The sequence below is a fragment of the Rhinolophus hipposideros genome, assembly GCF_964194185.1.
Source record: "Rhinolophus hipposideros genome assembly, chromosome: 2".
NCBI classification, from domain to species: Eukaryota; Metazoa; Chordata; class Mammalia; order Chiroptera; family Rhinolophidae; genus Rhinolophus; species Rhinolophus hipposideros.
Genome location: NC_138048.1, coordinates 41,559,644 through 41,578,385, shown reverse-complemented (window position 1 = coordinate 41,578,385; position 18,742 = coordinate 41,559,644). Strand labels below are relative to the sequence as shown.

At 42.3% G+C, this 18,742-nt stretch overlaps 1 protein-coding gene across 1 annotated transcript in view; it reads left to right on the top strand.

Moving 5' to 3' along the window:
- The window catches only part of DRD3 (dopamine receptor D3), a 38,804-nt gene extending 21,329 nt beyond the window's left edge, over window positions 1–17,475 (top strand). The window contains exons 4-8 of the mRNA XM_081075079.1: window positions 3,752–3,894; window positions 10,949–11,145; window positions 12,278–12,355; window positions 15,108–15,453; window positions 16,584–17,475. Of these exons, the coding sequence (XP_080931205.1) occupies window positions 3,752–3,894; window positions 10,949–11,145; window positions 12,278–12,355; window positions 15,108–15,453; window positions 16,584–16,780 (961 nt within the window). The 3' untranslated portion in view covers window positions 16,781–17,475. The remainder of the gene's footprint in view (window positions 1–3,751; window positions 3,895–10,948; window positions 11,146–12,277; window positions 12,356–15,107; window positions 15,454–16,583) is intronic.
- The last annotated feature ends 1,267 nt before the right edge of the window (window positions 17,476–18,742 follow it).

Genomic DNA, 18,742 nt, shown 5'->3' with positions numbered 1-18,742 from the left:
AAACCACCCTTCATAGCACCGTTCCTGAGGAAGCCCTTGTCCCCACAGACCTTTGAGAGGGAGTGGGCCACCCAGGAGAGAGCCTGGTCTCAGAGGTGGGAGACCTGGTTCTGCCACGATCAGCTGTGTGACCTCTGGTTCATCATGTAACCTCTCGATGTCTCTGATTCCTCCTTCATAACATGGAGCCAGTGTTACCTACACTTGCTGGCTTATTCAATTAACAGGAACCTCCAAGGAGTTGCTGAACATTAAAACATATTTAGGAAAGTATGCGACTCTCAGTGGTGTGCTTGGAGACAGCTGGTGATGGCTAGTGAATGCTGATTGGCAACATTTTAAGAAGTTTTTGAGCCAGTTATGAAACCTTTGTTGTAGCTTGAAATGGGCAATAGTAGGAGTATTTATACAAGGGGAACTGACAAATGGTACAAACTAGGGCTTTTTTCACCTGGAGAGACAGTTGTGAGCCATTTAGCAGCACACCACTGAACGTATGGGATGGTCAGGCTCTTTCACATCAAAGGACATTATGTAAATGGAAAACGTGGCCCAACTGAGGTATGGACAGAAGGAAGTGAGTCATACCTTTCGTTCCCAACCCTCCTCCGCTGTTTGGCCATGATAGCTGCAAGACTCAAGGCTCAGTCTTTTCTCCAAGGTGCCTCAGGGATCGCTGCTGAGGGCCTGCCCCTGGTAGGCATATTTGGCTTGAAGCCACAGCTCACTGCTCCAGGAGAGTCTAAAGCCCTGAGGACAGTGAGAGGCCTGGAGGAACGCCAGGTGCGACTTGCCCTGCGCCTTCATCGCCCAGTTAGCGGTTTAAGGGAAGACTTACAATGTGTGTGCATCAGGAGAAGGGAACCAGGTTGTCATGGGCCTCCCATAGGGTTGGTGGTGGAATCCTAATTTGACCTTATTAAATAAGGGCCTCTATCGCTCCTCCTTGAGAAGAAGCCACCTCTGTCACACCATAGTGCCAAGGTCAAGTCCTGCAGCGTCTGTCTCCATCTCAGTCCTCAGAGCTGACTCTCAAGCTGCTTGTTGGGGAATACAAATGCTAATGCATGAACTCTAAGGCCAGATGCTCAAAAGGCGGATGATTCAGGCAAGGGTGGCACATATCGAAGGAGCCTCAGGGAGCACTGTCCCAGTCCCTCCAGCCCGGGGGCTGGCCTTCCCTTCCTCAGCCCCAAGCCTTGAGGTACACAGAGGGCCTGAGGAGGCTGCTGCTCTGAATCTGACCTCCAGGTTCCCTGGACACTAAGAAAACAAAGAAAACTTGAAGCATATGTAGACTCAGCCGTGCATGTTAGATCTCCTAAGCTTGGCTAAGACAAGAATTATCCTCTTATGGGGAAGGAGGCCTTCAGGATCAATGAGGCCATGAAGCAATAGCTTCTTTACTGCTTGCTTTGCACAAGGATCTATGGGGAATACCAAGGCTAGAAGATGATTTGAGCCATCAAGTAACTTAACTCATATTGGAGCTCTCTCTCTCTCCAGTCATGAGGCAAGTTCTATAATGAGGCAAGACAACTGCATGCAGAAGAGCACGTGATTGAGTGGCGTAAGACTGTTATATGTTCAACGCTAGAGGGCTCGCTCTCTATAAAATGAAGAGGACTGGGAAGAAGGGATAACAGATTGAACAAAGACAAGAGTCTCTTCTGTTGCTGTGGAACAAATTATCACAAGTTTAGTGGCTTAAATTATACCCATTTTTTATCTCACAGTTTCTGTAGGTCAGAAGTCCATGCATAGTGTAGGTAGGTTCTCTGTTCAAGGTCTCACATGGCTGAAACCAAGGTGTACGCTGGGACGTGTTCTCATCTGGAGCTTGGGATCCTCTTTCAACGTCATTTAGGTTGTCAGTCGAATTCAGTTCTTTGCCATTGTTGGTGTGAGGTCCCCACTTTTTGGATGGTTGTCAACCAGGTGTTATTCTCAGCTCCTAGAGGTCTTTTGCCATTCTCTGCCAAATGACCTTTACCAAAACATGACAGTTTGCGCCTTCATAACCGGTAGGATAAGTTCTTACGCTTTGAATCTCTCTGAATTAAGGAAGGGCCCAGTCCTTTCTAAGGGCTTCCTGATTAGATCAGGCCCACTGAGGATAATCTCCCTTTTGATTAACTCAGTCTCTTGATTAGTAATCTAATCATAGGGAAAATATTGCATCATATTCACAAGTTCAGTCTACATTCCGTGGGAGGGCATTCTACAGGGACATCATAATGGGTAAATTTACAGGACCTGCTGTTTTCTGCCTACAATGTTCTTCCCCTACCGTACCTCTTAGCCGGGTCCCTCTTACCCCTCTCATTTTCCTGCCCAGTCTATGCTGGTTTGCCCCTTTTTTACAGCCTCCATTATCCTCAAACATGTCACCTAACTTATTTTTATCATGATACTCTTCATTTTATATTTAAAAAAAATTTTTTTTTTGATACATCCATTCCACTCAACTCCAAGCCCCATAAGACAGGCACCATGTCCAATATGCACATCTCTATTTTTCCCATCTACGGTCTGGCATATAGCAGGGACTCAATAAATATTGAATGAATGAAAGGTTAAATGAAGGAATGAGAAAATTATGTGGAGGGGCCAAAGAGGAGTCAAAAGGCCAGAGTATTAGGTGTGGATATCTTAAGGCAGGAAGTGGAACCAGATTAAGGGATGTGGGGAGATAGGGAAATCTATTTCAGATAACTTGTGTTTGAGATGACTGTGGAACAATGGTTCAGGTGATAAGTCTAACAAGTTGCTGGAAATATGTGCGAGGGGTTGCCGTAGAAAAGACAACAGCATCCAACAAAAATAGAACTGTGCTTTGACCATGTAAAAGCATGTGATGTAGACTGAAGGTCTGTGTTCCCCAAAATGCATATGTTGAAATCCTAACCCCCAAAGTAATGGCATTAGGAGGTGGGACCTTTGAGTGGCGATTAGGTCCTGGGGGCAGAGCCCTCATGAATGGGATTAGTGCCCTTAGAAAAGAGGCCCCACTGAGCTTCCTTGCCCCTTTCTCCAAGGACACAGTGAGAAGACAGCTACCCATGAACCAGGTAATGGGTCTTCACCAAACACTGAATCTGCCAGCACCTTGATCTTGGACTTCTCAGCCTTCTGAACTGTAACAAATAAATGGTAGCTGTTTAAACCACCCAGTCTATGGTATTTTTCATATAGCAGCCCAAACAGACTAAGTCGGCATGAAAACCGGATTTTAAAATAAGCTTTCATTGGATATTACTCATCTCTATTTTCAAAATCTCTGCTACTTGGAATAATTGTCACTATGAGGGTTAGAATTTGTATTAGGATACAAGCAGGGGCAATCATCCACTTTGGGCACAGTTCTATCATTATCTGAAGTACTGTGAGAGAAAGTAAAGACACACACCAGAACCAAAGTCTTCTCGGTTCAGAGTGGTGAATCCAGAGCTCAGATATGCTGGGCCATCAGTCAGCCCCGGCGAAGAAGCTGTCTGGCAACCCAGTGCTGCTATGCTAACGTTTTTATTCTTTCTCCATTTCTCTGCTCAGCCCCCTCAGTGAGTCCTTCATCTATCTTATCTCAACCTTTCTACTATCTTCACCTTTTCTCTTTCTCCAACAAAATTATTTTTCTCTTGCCACATTTATCAACCTGATTATTTCTCTAGCAATCTCCTTCAGCTTGTCTTTTGAACAGTTCCCCCATCCATCCTCATCATGCCTATCTCCTCTCCCTATCCTTTTACAGGTACACCGCGGTGGTCATGCCAGTTCACTACCAACATGGCACAGGACAGAGCTCCTGCCGGCGTGTGGCCCTCATGATTACAATCGTCTGGGTGCTGGCCTTTGCCGTGTCTTGCCCTCTCCTCTTTGGCTTCAACACTACAGGTAAGTGATGGCCCCACTGCCAACACCCATGGGATTCACAGCACACGTGAGTGGTTGCAAGTGGTGCTCAGCCCTGAAATCTCGGACCCCCGGCCAGTGCACTTTGTAATTAAATGAAGATGCTCTAGACTGCAAAGCTTTGACCTTTGTTGATGATAATACAATATAAAGCAACTTTCATCCATTATTGGCACAGAGATGAAGTTCTGTCTCAGTTCATGTAGTCTGCCTTACACCTATTTTGAAAGAAATATCATTGTATTCATATGAAGAAATATACCAGTTAAAAAACTAAACCATACTAATAATTCAGGTGAGATTTGCTAATGAAAAGATGACAATTCCTAATGGACTTACAATGCAAAATAATATATCATAAAAGCCCCCAGGTGGGATATAAAGTTCAAACTTTTGCTCAATAAGAATCATTTCTAGCATTTGGGAACTAGTATAGATTCCTAAATTATTGATGAATGTATTTCTTATATTTTAATATACAAAAATTCTGGCCATGATGGTTGACACAAGGTACATCTCCTATTGGATGGATGGATGGATGGATGGATGGATGGATGGATGGATGGATGGATGGATGGAGGAACAATGTATATATCGGAGATGTTTGGGGTTTTAAACATAAGACACCAATCCAACTTTACACCTCATAAGGATCAGTGTCTTCTGTGTCTGTTCATGACCATCTTTTAGTCTCAGGAATTTCGTGTGTTGAATGAAAAGTATTGTTACATACAGTAGGGTTATGGGTATTGACAATAAATACTGAGTGTTTGCTAAGAGAGAACTGACTAACTCTCATTCTGGTGTTCATTTGGATTTCTTATTTTGTCCATTATGATTGGCTCACTCAATTCCTACTATGTTCCAGGTTCATGAATTTCTAGCACATATGTACAAGACACAGTGCTGAGGGTTTATGCGTATGCAGATATTATATGTAACACATTACATATAAATACAGGCAAATTCTAACTTATAAGTAATCTTCAAAGAGTCATTTACTGGACAATGATTTAGAAATCAAAGCACATTTAGGAAGAGAGACACAGGCTCTGAAGTAAGAGCAACCTAGATTCAAATTCTAATTTTATCACTTACCAGCTCTGTCTCCTTGAACAAGATATTTAACTTTTATGAGTTAAGTTTCCTTATTGATAAATTTGAGATAATAATACAGTGGAGCATAAACTTCAGCAAATGGAAATATATAGTCTCAATCTATATATTTAGTTAAGAAGTTTTCAGTATTTGTTTTTATATATGACTGCCTACAAATAAGCCCAGCACCTAAAATTACATGTTGAGTTTGAACTCTTTATAATATATGACATATTACTGTATCATACATCTTTACTTATTACTGTTCCAGGCTGTAATCAAATCACATATATCCTTATATGTAATTCAGGGGATTTTTCAACTCTATATAAGTTTCACTTTACTCATTGACTTTAGAATCTAACCCTACATCTGATATAATTCCACTCTACCTCCTTCATAGAGCTTTTTATAATTAAGTGAAGATTAAATTGGGATAACATATATAGATGTGCCGAGTACATGCCACCTGCTCAAGGTCCAGCTTGTTCCTCTGTCACATTAAAGGTTAAGTAGCCAAGTATTTGCCTGGTTAACTCAGGGAATTCCTAAAATGTTATATGATGTTATTATCATCTCTGCATCACTCTTTACCATGAATTACTTTGTCATTTTCACTGAATGACACTTTATACACACAAATATGCAGCTGCACGTGCGTGCACACACACACACACACACACACACACACACACACCAAAGCAACATTTCCCAACACAACTATGAAAACTGATTTTGACACTAAAATACCAGTTTTGATAAGTTAAGTGTGCTTTTGGGGTTAGTCTGACAATGAAGTCACCTCCTAAAGCCTTGTTTCTATGTGAAAGTGCATTCTAAGTCGGAAATTATCGTCTGGATTACTCACTACCTCTGCTAGACAAAAGTATTGCTTAACCCCTGGGCCAGCAGCAAACCCCCACCAGTGTCTGCCGGACTCAGTGGTTCTTCTTACTCATTCTTGGAGGCTGGCGAAGGCAGTCATTCTCTCACAGAGACACACACCCTCGTAAGCGTTAAAACAGTCTCAAAATCTGACACTAGACAGAGTTCCCAGTTAATGACAACATCTAAAATGAAGAAGAATGATGAGCTCATTGCAGTGTTTTTACCAGCAGTGAGATCATTGCTGTACCAGAAACAAAACTCAGAAAAATCTTTCCAAAAGGAGTTTGAAATATAGAATCAAGAAGGCAAAGCAGGCCCAGTGTCTAGTCTCACTTCTCTCTCAATCTCTCTGCTCTCTCTTATCTTTACGTTTACTAACAAGACTATTATAAGCCCTCCACTTATTCATATATTATGGCAAAGTGTCAGGTCCATCGTAAGAGCCCAATAGGTAAGTAGCTAATTGTTATTATGATGATGATGATGATGATGATGATGATGATGTATTAGGAAAGGTTGGTATGTCTCAAAATATAACTATGCACCTGCTCCAAGGAAAATCTAAACAGTGGTAGTTCTGCTAGTGGTCGTAGAGGACATCGGTTGTCTCATCCAAGAACTCAGTTCTGGGAATTAGTGAGCAGAACTCCAGGCAGGGAAACCCAGCGTCCCTCTCTGCCTCAGTCTGACCTTCACAGAACAGTGTCATTATCTTGATAGATACAGGTTCCTCCAGCACCTCTTCCATCTATAAGGAAGTTCCCAAGTTCATTCGAAAGCCCAGTATAAATGACTTCTCTCAGCCATTTTTTTTTCTACTCCCTCTGTGAAAAGCAGAGAAGAGAAGGGCAAGATACTGCCAATAGCACGTGACATTGGAAGGACATGAACTTTCACTAAGAAGTACAACACAGAAGAACTTTCGTGCAGGGTTCTTCTTTTAATGAAATGGGCTGCCACACGGGATTGTGAACTGTCAAGAGAACACAAGGTGTGAAAAATTGAACTTCACTTTCTTTCAACTTGGAGTTGCTCTTATTGTCTGAGGAAAGGTCAACATGCATTTCTGGATGCACAATAAGGCAGGATTTTGGGTCACAGCGAGTCCCAAGGCCCTGGGGCCTGGCTGACCCGGGCTGTCCTGGCTCTCAGCAGAGGCCCAGCAATCTAGCCAAATATCACACTGTCACCAGCCCCTACCAGCAGTGGAGCCCAGCGTGTTGGTGCTAGAGGAAACCCTAACGATCCCTGGATGAGCAGTCTTTTCATTTCACGGATAATAAAAATAACTAGTATTTAAATTTCTGCTGGATCAGATAGCTAGCTATTGGGCTATAAAAAATTCTAGAGTGAAATAGCCATAGCTAGTAACAAGGGTTTAGGAAATCTTCAAGGGAGAAAAAACTCAAAGCTAAGAAAATCCTATCAGCTGGCTTAATTTTCCTTTGAAACAAGGAAATGGAGGAGTGCTATTTATTTGATGTTAGCAGTAGAACACCTCACCTGGCTTTCAGAACACTGGAGTAGGGGAGGCGGGCAGGGAAGCTTGGTTGAGAGGCACAAAGTTAAAAAAAAAAATCAGATTCATCAGGATCTCCTGTCTTTGCAAACAATTTGAAGACAAATCCTTCCATGAGCTTGAATTTCATGAATCTCTGAAGCCAACCTACTTCTGCACTTGCTGTTTCTATCACTGTGGGACTCGAGTTCCCAGGCTGGCCCACAGAAGTCTCTTAGGTGCCTTAGTGGAGCTACTGAGTGTTTTTATCACCCAGCACAGAGACTTGGCTACAGTAGGTGCTCCACAAAATTGTGTTGAATCAGTGGATGAACCCTCCTCATCCCCGTTTCCTCCTTAAATGTAGAGATTAGTTGGGATAAACATCTTAGTCTCAGACTACGAGGAGTAACGCCCTGGCCCTCCCCAGTATCCTCCAGCCAGTGACTGCTAATATGTTTATGTAAAACTCTCATTTGTCCACTTTGCTCAGTCATTCATCATTCATGTATCCGTTCAATAACTATTGTGCTGACAGCACAGCACTCTTTCAGTTAAATAATCAAGATAAAGTGGGAGACCTCCATCCCTAAGGGGCCTCACGGCCCTCACCTCCTCGGGACACAGCAGAGAGAAGCTTCCAGAATTGCTGGTGTGTGGTGCTTCGCTCTGTCCTGCACACAAGGTCAGAACAGCTGGGGGCTGGAGCAGGCCCCGCTCACCGGCCACTTGCCTCCTATATCACTCTGCCTGCTGACAGGCCTCACAGGATTGCATCGTGTGGGGAACTCCTGGGAGAGGCTACCAAACTCCATCTGAGCATAGGCAGCAGTTTCCCAGCTAGGGAAGGGCAGGATGACAATACAGGTTTATTGATTTATATGAGGGCCTTCATTGATAAGCAATCCTAAAATAGCTTTGGGTTCTCTCTTTACTCTCTGTTTCTCATACATATGCTTTCAATATTTTTACCAGAAAAATAAATATTTGCACATAATAAAACATAAAGTGTCATGGGATACATATACTTACTTATACGTAGGTCTCCCTTTTACCCTATATTGCTAATTCCTACATCCCCTCCCTAGAAGCAAACACTAATATTCTTCAAAGATAATGCTTGAAACAAGTATACACACACACATACATATACATATGCACATGCGTGGGTGTTTGTGTGTGGGTGTGTGTATCCATTTTTGTACAACCCACTTTTGCATCTGGCTTTTTAAAAGTACTAGTTAATATATAAAATTTAGAGGTCAGCCTTCCAGAACCCAGAGGCAGGTCAAGAAGGGTAGAAGGCATCTGGAGGGACAAATGGGGAATATCTGGCACACCAAGGATGGCAACAAGATGAGCAGTGGGGAGGTAGCCCTGGCCCACTTCTCACTAGCAAGACATGCTGAGGTGCCTCTGTTTATAGGAGGCATTTCAATCAGGGTCAGACACTGATGATGGGAAGCTGATTTCAGGGGAGGGGTTGATCACTGCCAACATGGCTTCTTAAAGACTCAGAGACCACAGCTGCCACCCTATCCTTACCTCCAACCCCATCACCCTCAGCAGAAGATGTCAATTTGGTGCCCAGTTCTCAAAGTTTTATGAGCCATTTCCTAAAGAATACTACTGACAGGCTTTGGTGAGATGACATTAATTTTACCTGAATTTTACCTCCTCCTCAAGAGAATCCGAGAATTTGGGAGTAGCTCATAAATATTCTGATGGCAGTGCCGTCATTAAAACGCCTCACTGAGCACGCTCTTCTTTTTTTGTTTTGTTTTGTTTAGTTCTTAGCTGTTTCTCCCTTCCCTCCCCCACAAATATTGTTCCCTATAAGTCTCTTTCCAAATTTCTATTCCAAAGGATACCTTCCTTTTAAGCTCAGTGGAGGTAAAAATCAAATAACAACAGTAAAGAATAAATAATAATAGCTGCCATTTATTCTCATGAATTCTAATAACCACTACCTGAAACAATATTTTTACCTTTCTTTTATAGATAATGAAACTGAGGCTTGGCATAGTTAAGCAATTCATGTGCCCAAGATCACACAGTTAATAAATGGCAGGCCTGGGTCTCACACTGTGGGCTTCCTGGCCTCTGCTACCTCAGAAGACCAGGAAGCAGAATCAAGCACCCTTGTGGTCACTGCCTTCTCCCCACCAGCTCACACCTGAGGCTATATGTTCTGAGGCCAGATTTTGGATTGGAGAATCCCTAACCGGTATGAAGATTGGCCAACTTGGTGCCCAGTTCTACTGGGTGTCATCTACTCAACAGCTATTGTTGACAGTGTTGGAGAAAATGCGAATGTGCCCTGTCCCAGTGGTAGAGGGAGGTGGAGAGTCAAAATCACAGAAAGCACATTGGTTTTGGAGTGTCAGAGTGGCTGGAGAAGATATATCCGGGCCCTGCCCCTTTCAAGCTGTGTGATACTGGGCCATGTACTGAATCTCTGAAAGCCTTACTTCATCTGCTCATCTGAGAATAGAGTCAGTAATGGCACCTGTGTCACATAATGTTGCCATGAATACGTAAGATAAAGGGTATAAAGCCCTTGGCTTATCACCCAGAAGATACCAGTTTGCTTCCCTTTTCTCTTCTAAGAGGGACAAATAAGTTCTAGGCCCTCTCCTGGGCATTGGAGGAATCTCAACATCTGCTAGGGAAGATGACAAAACAAGGCCCTCCCAAGGAGGAATGGCAGGAGCATTTCAGGACATAAAGCAATTCATATTGTCCAGGCTGACAACATCCTTACTGGCCCTCTTCCCATCTCAACCCTGACCATGCTGGAATTCCCCGAAAAATCAAACACCTGTCTCATATTCAGTCACTGCCTGCCCCATACCACAGATTCAGAATTGGAGATATGACATTCTCAGCAGAGAAGCTTCGTCTGTTCACTGCACTCAACAATCCCTATAGGCCTCCACTCCAGCAGGCCCTTTCCTGGGGGCTGCCTCCCTCCTGAGAGCCTCTGCCCTGTTGCTCGGTGACACGCACCCAGCCTCTCAGGCTGCATTCCTCTGTGACTCTTAGCACAGCCTATGGAAAGGATCATCCATGCGTCTAGACTATGAGCGCCTGCAAGGCTGGATATGGTGTCATGCCTCTTTGCAGCCCCAGTGTAGACCAGTGTCTGCCAGGTAATCATTGGTAAATTTTAAGTGAACTGTGAGCAACACAAAAAATGAGTTACACCTCCCGTCCTCAGCGAGCTGACAACGCAGTTGTCTGAGCCTGCATCCCTCCCCACGCTCACAACTTCACAATCAGGACGTGTGTGCTAACCACACAAAAGAGGCAAAAGTAAAGGGCTGTGAGGCACAAAGGAAATGAGTTGTTTCTGACTGAGAAACTCAAGCAAGCCTCCTTGGATGAGGAATATGTGAGCTGGGACGTGATGAAGCGGTCAGTGGGGACTGGGCACCCTCGCTTCCCAAAGCTCCGTGTTTATGAGACAGTGGAGACGCCACACATGATTTAGGGCCCTATTTTGTGCTCGTACTTGGCAAATTACTGTGCTTTCTCCTTTTCCCTCACAAGGAGACCCCAGCGTCTGCTCCATCTCCAACCCTGATTTTGTCATCTACTCTTCAGTGGTGTCCTTCTATCTGCCCTTTGGAGTGACTGTCCTCGTCTATGCCAGGATCTACGTGGTGCTGAGACAGAGGAGACGGAAACGAATCCTCACTCGACAGAACAGTCAGTGCATCAGCGTGAGGCCCGGCTTCCCACAACAAGTAAGCACTCTGGAGGGGCAGAGGGAAGACAACACCCGACCCCACAGCCCCCCAGCCTGGTGTCCAGCAGTGCGTGCTTTCGCCTGTACTGCCACATTGGAGACACACATGTGACACCCACCTTCTAATCTGCTGGTATTGGCTCTGCTTTAGAGGTAGGAAATCCTAGCCAGAAAGCGGTAGTCTTTTGCATTGGATAGTCTTCCTTAGATCACACCCTTCAAAGTCTTTCATTGTCCCCCAATGGCCGGCAATTCAGATGTCACACAGGGTGTAAAGTTTTAGTGTGGCAGTTGTACCATGTACTGCCGGTAGGTTCCCAAGACTGACTTTTTGGCCAGATCACTTATTGCAAGAATTCCTGGGGTTCATCAAAATCTCTTTTCCTTACTAGATCTGTGCTTATATCAAGGCATTTAGGAGTTGGTGGAATGGGATGCTGATGATACATTTTATTGGGTCTTTTTTTTTTTAATTACAGTTTACGTTCAATATTATATTAGTTTTGGGTCTATTTAGGCTCTGTAGTGGAAGGTTGTTGCCTCAGGACTGATCTTCCAATTTCTTGGGCTTCAAATTCTGCTTATTCCATTGCCCAGTATCATAGGAGTTTCCCCATAATGTACTTGAAGCATGAACGGATGACTACCAACTACTTGCAATCTTCTAGGGAGGGGACAGCAGAAATAGTATACAGCCTCTGCCTTCATGGAGCTTAGAATCTGGACAAGCAAATAAAGCACACCTCCACCCAAAGCTAATGAACAGCCCCAAACTGAATGAGGTGTTTGCCAAATGTGAGGTGAAGACACTTGAACATCCAAATAGTAAAGGCCTTTGAGGTTATGAGAAGAAAGAGATCAATATGCTCAAGAAAGGGCTTCACAGACAAAGTAAGAACTGAACTGATCTTGAAAGCAGGTCCCATGTGGACGTGTAAGTCAGCCTGAGTCAGGATCAGACTCAAAGTTGACGTCCCAAGGCTTGAGTAAAACAGGAATATTGGTTCTCATGAAATAAAAAGTAGGATCAGAGGCTGAGGATATGAACATATTGTATTTAAAGCATCATCCTCTATGGCTCAACTCTGTAGAGCTTAACCCACAATTATTTCTCCTTCAACCCACTCTAGTCTTCCTGCCTTCGGCTGCACCCCATTCGGCAGTTTTCAATAAGGGCCAGATTTCCATCAGATGCCACAGGGAAAATGGTAAGTAAGCCATGTCTCTCATGTAGCAAAGAATAAGAGATCTTTCCTCAAGATGCTGGCTTGATTGATTCCACTTCCACCCCAAAATGGAATCTAACCTCAACCCCACACTTGTATCTATCATTTAGAACAGATCTGAGATCCTGCCTGATTAAAGTTTCAAAATAGGAATCATCAAATAGTATTCAGAAAGCATATGACTATTGGGCGAGATCGCAATGACTGGAGCCAAAGACTCTTGGATGTGGTGTGAGGAAGCCATCCTGCATTAGAGGAAAAAGGGCATCAATAAAACATACATGGGCAGAGCCAAGAGAAGCAGAGAAGGGAGGCTAATGTGAAACTTCCAAGTGCCCTATCTGCCATGGAATATGAAGAAAAGCAAGACAATTTCATGGTCACCTTGATCCTGTCCTTCCAATTTAAGCCAGCCCTGCCTCCCCAAGCAAGTCGAGTGTATACTGGAGCATGCAGGTGTTAAATATAAGACCAGTATTCCTCTCTGAACTCCATAGCCAAGTAAATATTAGGAACAAAGCTTCAGAACCCCATACTGATAAAGTTCTGAGCCTTGTCCAATCTCTGTACAGTTAATTTACCATTTTTTATACAAGTCTGGTGTAGCAGTTAGAGATGCTTGTAAGTGATACAAAAAAATACGTGTGTGTGATTGTGTCTGTGTGTGGTTTAAAGTTGCCGATAGCAGATCTAAGGTCTGAGGAAGCTCCAAGGCCAAAAGGAGAAAAGGTGGTGACTACTAAGGAGTTACTAGAGAACCAAGAGCCTGGCATTGCCAGGAGGGTGGAGAAATTGGTTCTGTCCTGCCTTGTGGGAGTACAGAGCTCTGCCGGCCAGACTCAAAAGAACCCAGTGTTTTCTCATGTTAGTCATGGAGGTAGGATGAGGATTTGCAGAGCTGAAAATTACACACACCAATGTGTAACTTTGGAAGAACACTTTCCTTCGATAGGACTGAATCTTCACACCTGTAAAATGGAGACAAGGTGTACTAGATCAGTTGTCATGTCTGAGATTTCATAAGCACTCTCAAGAATTTGTCCCCAGTCCTCTAGTTTCAGAAATAATGCATTAGAAGTTAAGTATTGCCACTTCTAGAAGATCACTAGATGCCAGCATAATCGTAAACATAATCATGCTCATTCAGATAAAATACAATATGCTTACATTAATAAGTAGAAAAGACCATCAGAGTAAAAGTCAAATTTTTTTTAATATATTATGTTAGAATCCATATGGATACCTCCGTGGAGCAGTTTAAAAATGCTATATCATCTTGAAGGCTCCCTGCACTAATTCATTCAATACTACTTCTGAGTGTGTACAATGTACTCATATTATATATCTGAAAAATTGTGATTCCTTGAACTAAGGAGAGAGTAGTGAGGGTTCTTGGTTGCTGACACTGACTAACTTATATAGAAAAAGGAATTTACTGGAAGGATATTGAGTAGCTCAGATTCAGTGAGAAAGCTGAAGAACAGCTTTAGGAGATGTGGTTCACGCCTGAGGAAGAATCTGTTTAGAAGACCAAACACTGGACAGTGACCACCATCATTGCTAGATGAATTCTGGTCTCCCTGCTTCATGAACTCCAATTCAAGGTCTTAAGTGCGAATCTCCCATTGCCTGGGCTGGGGCCATGTGCCAGAGTTCTAGAAACCCAGTGGGGACGTGGGGGAGAGTTACCATCTGCCTGCTACTCCAGATTCACACAGTGTCTGATTCTTCAAACATGGAAAGAAGTTTAGATGTTGAGCACACACACATATCCCCCCAAATACCAAAAATATCCACATAGCTTCAGTTTTCTACTCTGAGTCTACTTATCCCAAACACATTTTCCCCAATTTCTTTTCCGTTTTATAAATGAGGCTTAGGACATTTACTTAACTTGCCCAAGGATACGTCTACTAAGCAGAAAAGCTGAGATGAAAATCCTGGGTTTTCTTTTATTTTTTTAACTTTTTATTGTGGAAAATTTCAAAAATAAAAAAGTAGAAAGACAAATATAACAAATCCTTCAGAAGCCATCAGTCACCTTCACTAATTATCAACGCCTGGCCAATTTTGTTTCATCTACATTCCCACCTACATTCAAGATCATACAAGATCCCAACGGATTGTTATGAAGCAAATCCCAAACATCGTAGTATTTCAACCAAAATTATTTCTGTTAAGACTCTCTAAAGGATATGAACTCTTTTATAAAGCATATAAGCACAGTACCACATCAAACTAAATAAATTAATAATTTCCCTATATTTCCTAATATCATTAAATATCCAATGTGCAAATTTTCTTAATTATGTTATAAATTTTTTACAGTTAGTTTATTTGAATCAAATTCAAACAACGCCCATATTTTGCAACTGGTAAGTGTTGTTGTGGTTGTCATAGCAATTTATTTGTTAAAGAAACCAAATTGTCTTAAAAAGTTTTCCACATTCCAGATTTTGCCACATATATCCCAGTGGTGTCATTTAACACAGTCCTCTGTGTATCCAAGCCATTCTAATTCAGAAAGGCCAGGCTATAATCCTATGCTACCCTCCTCAGGGGATTATGTGATTCTCAACTGTTGGATAAGTGGAAGGTGCTTTGTAGTGTAAAGTCGGAAGTAGATGTCATTTGCCTTAACTTTCCATGGTTCCCCCACGCTCAGATGCACCCTCTGCGGGTTTCACACAATGATGTTTTCCTCTTCCTTCTTTGTGTTCTCTTTCCCTTTCAGGAACATTCAGACGATAAACAATATCCCCAGAAATGTCAGGACCCTCTCTTGTCACACCTGCAGCCCCTGTCCCCTGGCCAGGCACACCTGGAGTTGAGGCGTTACTATAGCATCTGCCAAGATACTGCCTTTGGGCCACCAGGCTTCCAAGAAGGGGAAGGAGACTTGAAAAGGGAGGGGAGGACTCAGAACTCCCTCAGCCCCACGATGGCACCGAGGCTCAGCTTAGAGGTTCGAAAACTCAGTAATGGCAGATTGTCGACATCTCTGAAGCTGGGGCCCTTCCAACCTCGAGGAGTACCACTTCGGGAGAAGAAGGCAACCCAGATGCTGGCCATCGTGCTCGGTGAGTTTGGGTTGGGTTGGGTTGGGCTGGGTTGGGTTAGATTAAATTGGGTTAGGTTGAGTTTGATGCAGCTGGCAGAGGGTTAAGGTAACCACATTTGACAGAAATTGGAAATCCAATGACTGCAACATTTATAAATGTTTATAATACAATTGAAAAGGGTTTGTGAATAAACTGGTGGAAATCACAAGACCTAGACTGAAAAGTATGAAATAAGAAAGTTAAAAAGTCACCTAAATGAGCTATGTTTATCTGTCATGTTTGTTGTCTAAAATGTGGAGTTATAATGAATAAATCAAATAATAAATAAGACAATGATTAAATAAAAGTGTCTGGCACATCTTGGATATTTAATAAATGCTTACTAGTCTAAAATATTAAGTGAAAAAATAGCAATGCAAAAATCTATTGTCATGAAATATGATAACATCTAGATTATTTTAAATACAAAGGAAAAAAAACCCGAAAATTAATTCACCAAGCTGTCAAAAGTGATTATCTTTGACTGGTGGGTGGTTATTTTTCTTCTTTCTGCTTTTTTGTATTTACTAAGTTTTCATAATGTATAAAATCAGAACTAGTTTTTTAGTAGAAAATATAACATGTATTTAAATAAAGAAAAATATTAAGTCACAAGTACCATATAGAGTTAGTGAAGGCAATTCATCCTGTTTATTATCACTGACAAACCTCACCTTCTGTATCTTGGGACTTTATGAGAATCCCTAGATGTAATTTCCTCAACAGCAGGAACTATGCCAATTGTGTCTTAGGGTCTTCTTCCCTATTAGCACCTAGGATCATGTCTTGATGGCTAGACAATAAGTACATATTTTATTTAAATTGAGAAGTAGAAAATACTAGTAAAGAACTATCTAAGGTCAAACTAGAAAATTCATTTAGGAACAAAGACCTAAGATGAATTAAAGACGTTAGCATTTTGATGTATTCTCATCAAAAAAAGTGGCTAATCACACCTACTTCATAGGGTTGGTTTAAAAATTAAATGGGTATGTAAAACTTCCAGCATAGTAGCTGGCATAAAGGAAACAAGTGTGAGTCGTTTTCATGTTATAACAAAACCATTGAGCAAAGTCCTCATCCAGTTTTTCTCTTCCTTTGCAACGTAGGGACCTTCATTGTCTGCTGGCTGCCCTTCTTTTTGACCCACGTTCTCAATACCCACTGCCCAGCATGCCACGTGTCCCCAGAGCTCTACAGAGCCACAACGTGGCTGGGTTATGTGAACAGTGCCCTCAACCCCGTGATCTATACCACTTTCAATGTTGAGTTCCGCAAAGCCTTCCTCAAGATACTGTCTTGCTGAAGGAGAGAAGAGAACACTCCCTGTGCCCACCTGTATCTTCCAGGCCACTGGGCCACTGTCCAGGACTTGCTTAGAAAGACTGCCGTGTCCTCTGGCATGTGGTAGGAAGAAGATTCCTGGAACCAAGATGTCCCTAAGTGGCTGGGGTAACCAACTGCTTCCTCCAAAACAGAATGTTCTACCTCCCCAGCTAAACTCTGACTTTATCCTGGCAATGTTCAAGTGGTTGGGGGTAACCTGAATGATAAGCAATAATTCAGAAAGATGCTGATAAAACATGACTCTACACACACACAAAATTGTCATCAGAGGCATGATTCATTACAGTGAAGGAAAAATGAACAGATCTCATAATTCTCAACTTGCCAGAGGTCCTTGAAATCTCAGCCAGTAAACCATCTTGCAGAACAGCCTATCTCTCTTCCTTCAAAGCTCTAATCAACTGTCAAGCTAACCTTGCACTTTTGTGGACCTACTCCCTTTTGGTCATTCCTTTCATTCACTGTATCCTGAAACATAATGGCAAGGCCAGTGCTTCTGCCTCTCCATAGAATCTGATTGGCTACATTTGGTGATTTCTCACCCTGAAGGAGATAATTGTCCCACATTGGGACCTGGGCTTCATTTCAAACTTTGCTACTCCTGTATTTTAGTTCTAGCTGAGAAAGCCCTTGATTCATCCTCTAACTCTCAGAATCTCAACTCCAGAGTAATTCAAGATGCGGACGTTAAATGAAAAAGGAACAATTCCCACTGTAGCATCAGTGTTGAACCTTATGGTTCAGAACACACCTTCAATAAGCTTTTCATAACACTGTAAGGTTTTCCTACCCAGGCATCTCCATCTCCTGCTTAACAGAGACCCAATACTTTCAGACCCTGAAACTTACTGAGTATTTAGTGTCTGCAAAGTGCCGTCACCTCCCAAGATCTGGATATACTCATACTACAATGAATAAGACAATGAATAACCTCCTGCCCTCAAGGAGGTTACCACCTGCTCCTGTGTTTGCCCATTTCCTTGTCAAAGGCTGATAGGGACTCAGCCAAAGGATCTTAGAACTGAGGGTACCAGGCAAGGTAGCGCCCCAAAGCCATCACATGGACAGCCCTAGTACAAATCCTAAACATCACCACTCCAACAACTAAGATGAAAGGTACACAGAAGTAATGTGTCAATGTCATTCAAAATTGCATTTAGAAGAAACCTGAATAGTCTCACCATTTACCTTTTCACCTACAGAAGCTCTTTCATATTGATTACAGAATCAAGGTATAATTTATGGATACTTTATGAAACGTTGTCATCCTGAACTTCAATAAATTTACTGTTAAGAGCTGTTAGTGCATAGGCATGACAGATACCTGCTACAATGCCGTTAAAACTAAAAGTGCTTAAGAACTTATAAGGAATCTAAGGCTTTCCTTGCCCCATCTTTATTCCTCTAACACTTAAGTATATAGAAGAAAATATATACCCTCAGTGAGGTGGTTACCTTTACTCCTGAATGCATCTTTATATGCACCATTTAAAAAATGTTATTGTCTGTCACAATATTTATAATTTTAACTCAGTGGAAAATTCTGTCTGTCCACTAGTTCTTCTACCTTGTACCAACTAGTTCAATAAGTTTATGGCACAAGAAGAACTGGAGGCTGAGACAATTAAATACCTGAAGAAGTAAAAGTACGTGACATGATTCCTAGTTTTTCCCATGTAAAATCAATGGCAAATAGGTGGGACAACTGCAAACATGTCAAAGATCATAGAATTCCATGTCAAAATCTGAGTTCTAGGATAGGAAGATAAACAGCATCGGTATTAATATGTTTGTGAATACAGAAGCAAGTATTCTGTATTCTTTCTTCACATCAAGTCATTCTACCCTAATGATAACCTTAGAAAGATAAACTCTGTTTGTAGATGAGGAAACTGAGGCAGTGGGAGGTTACAACATTTGT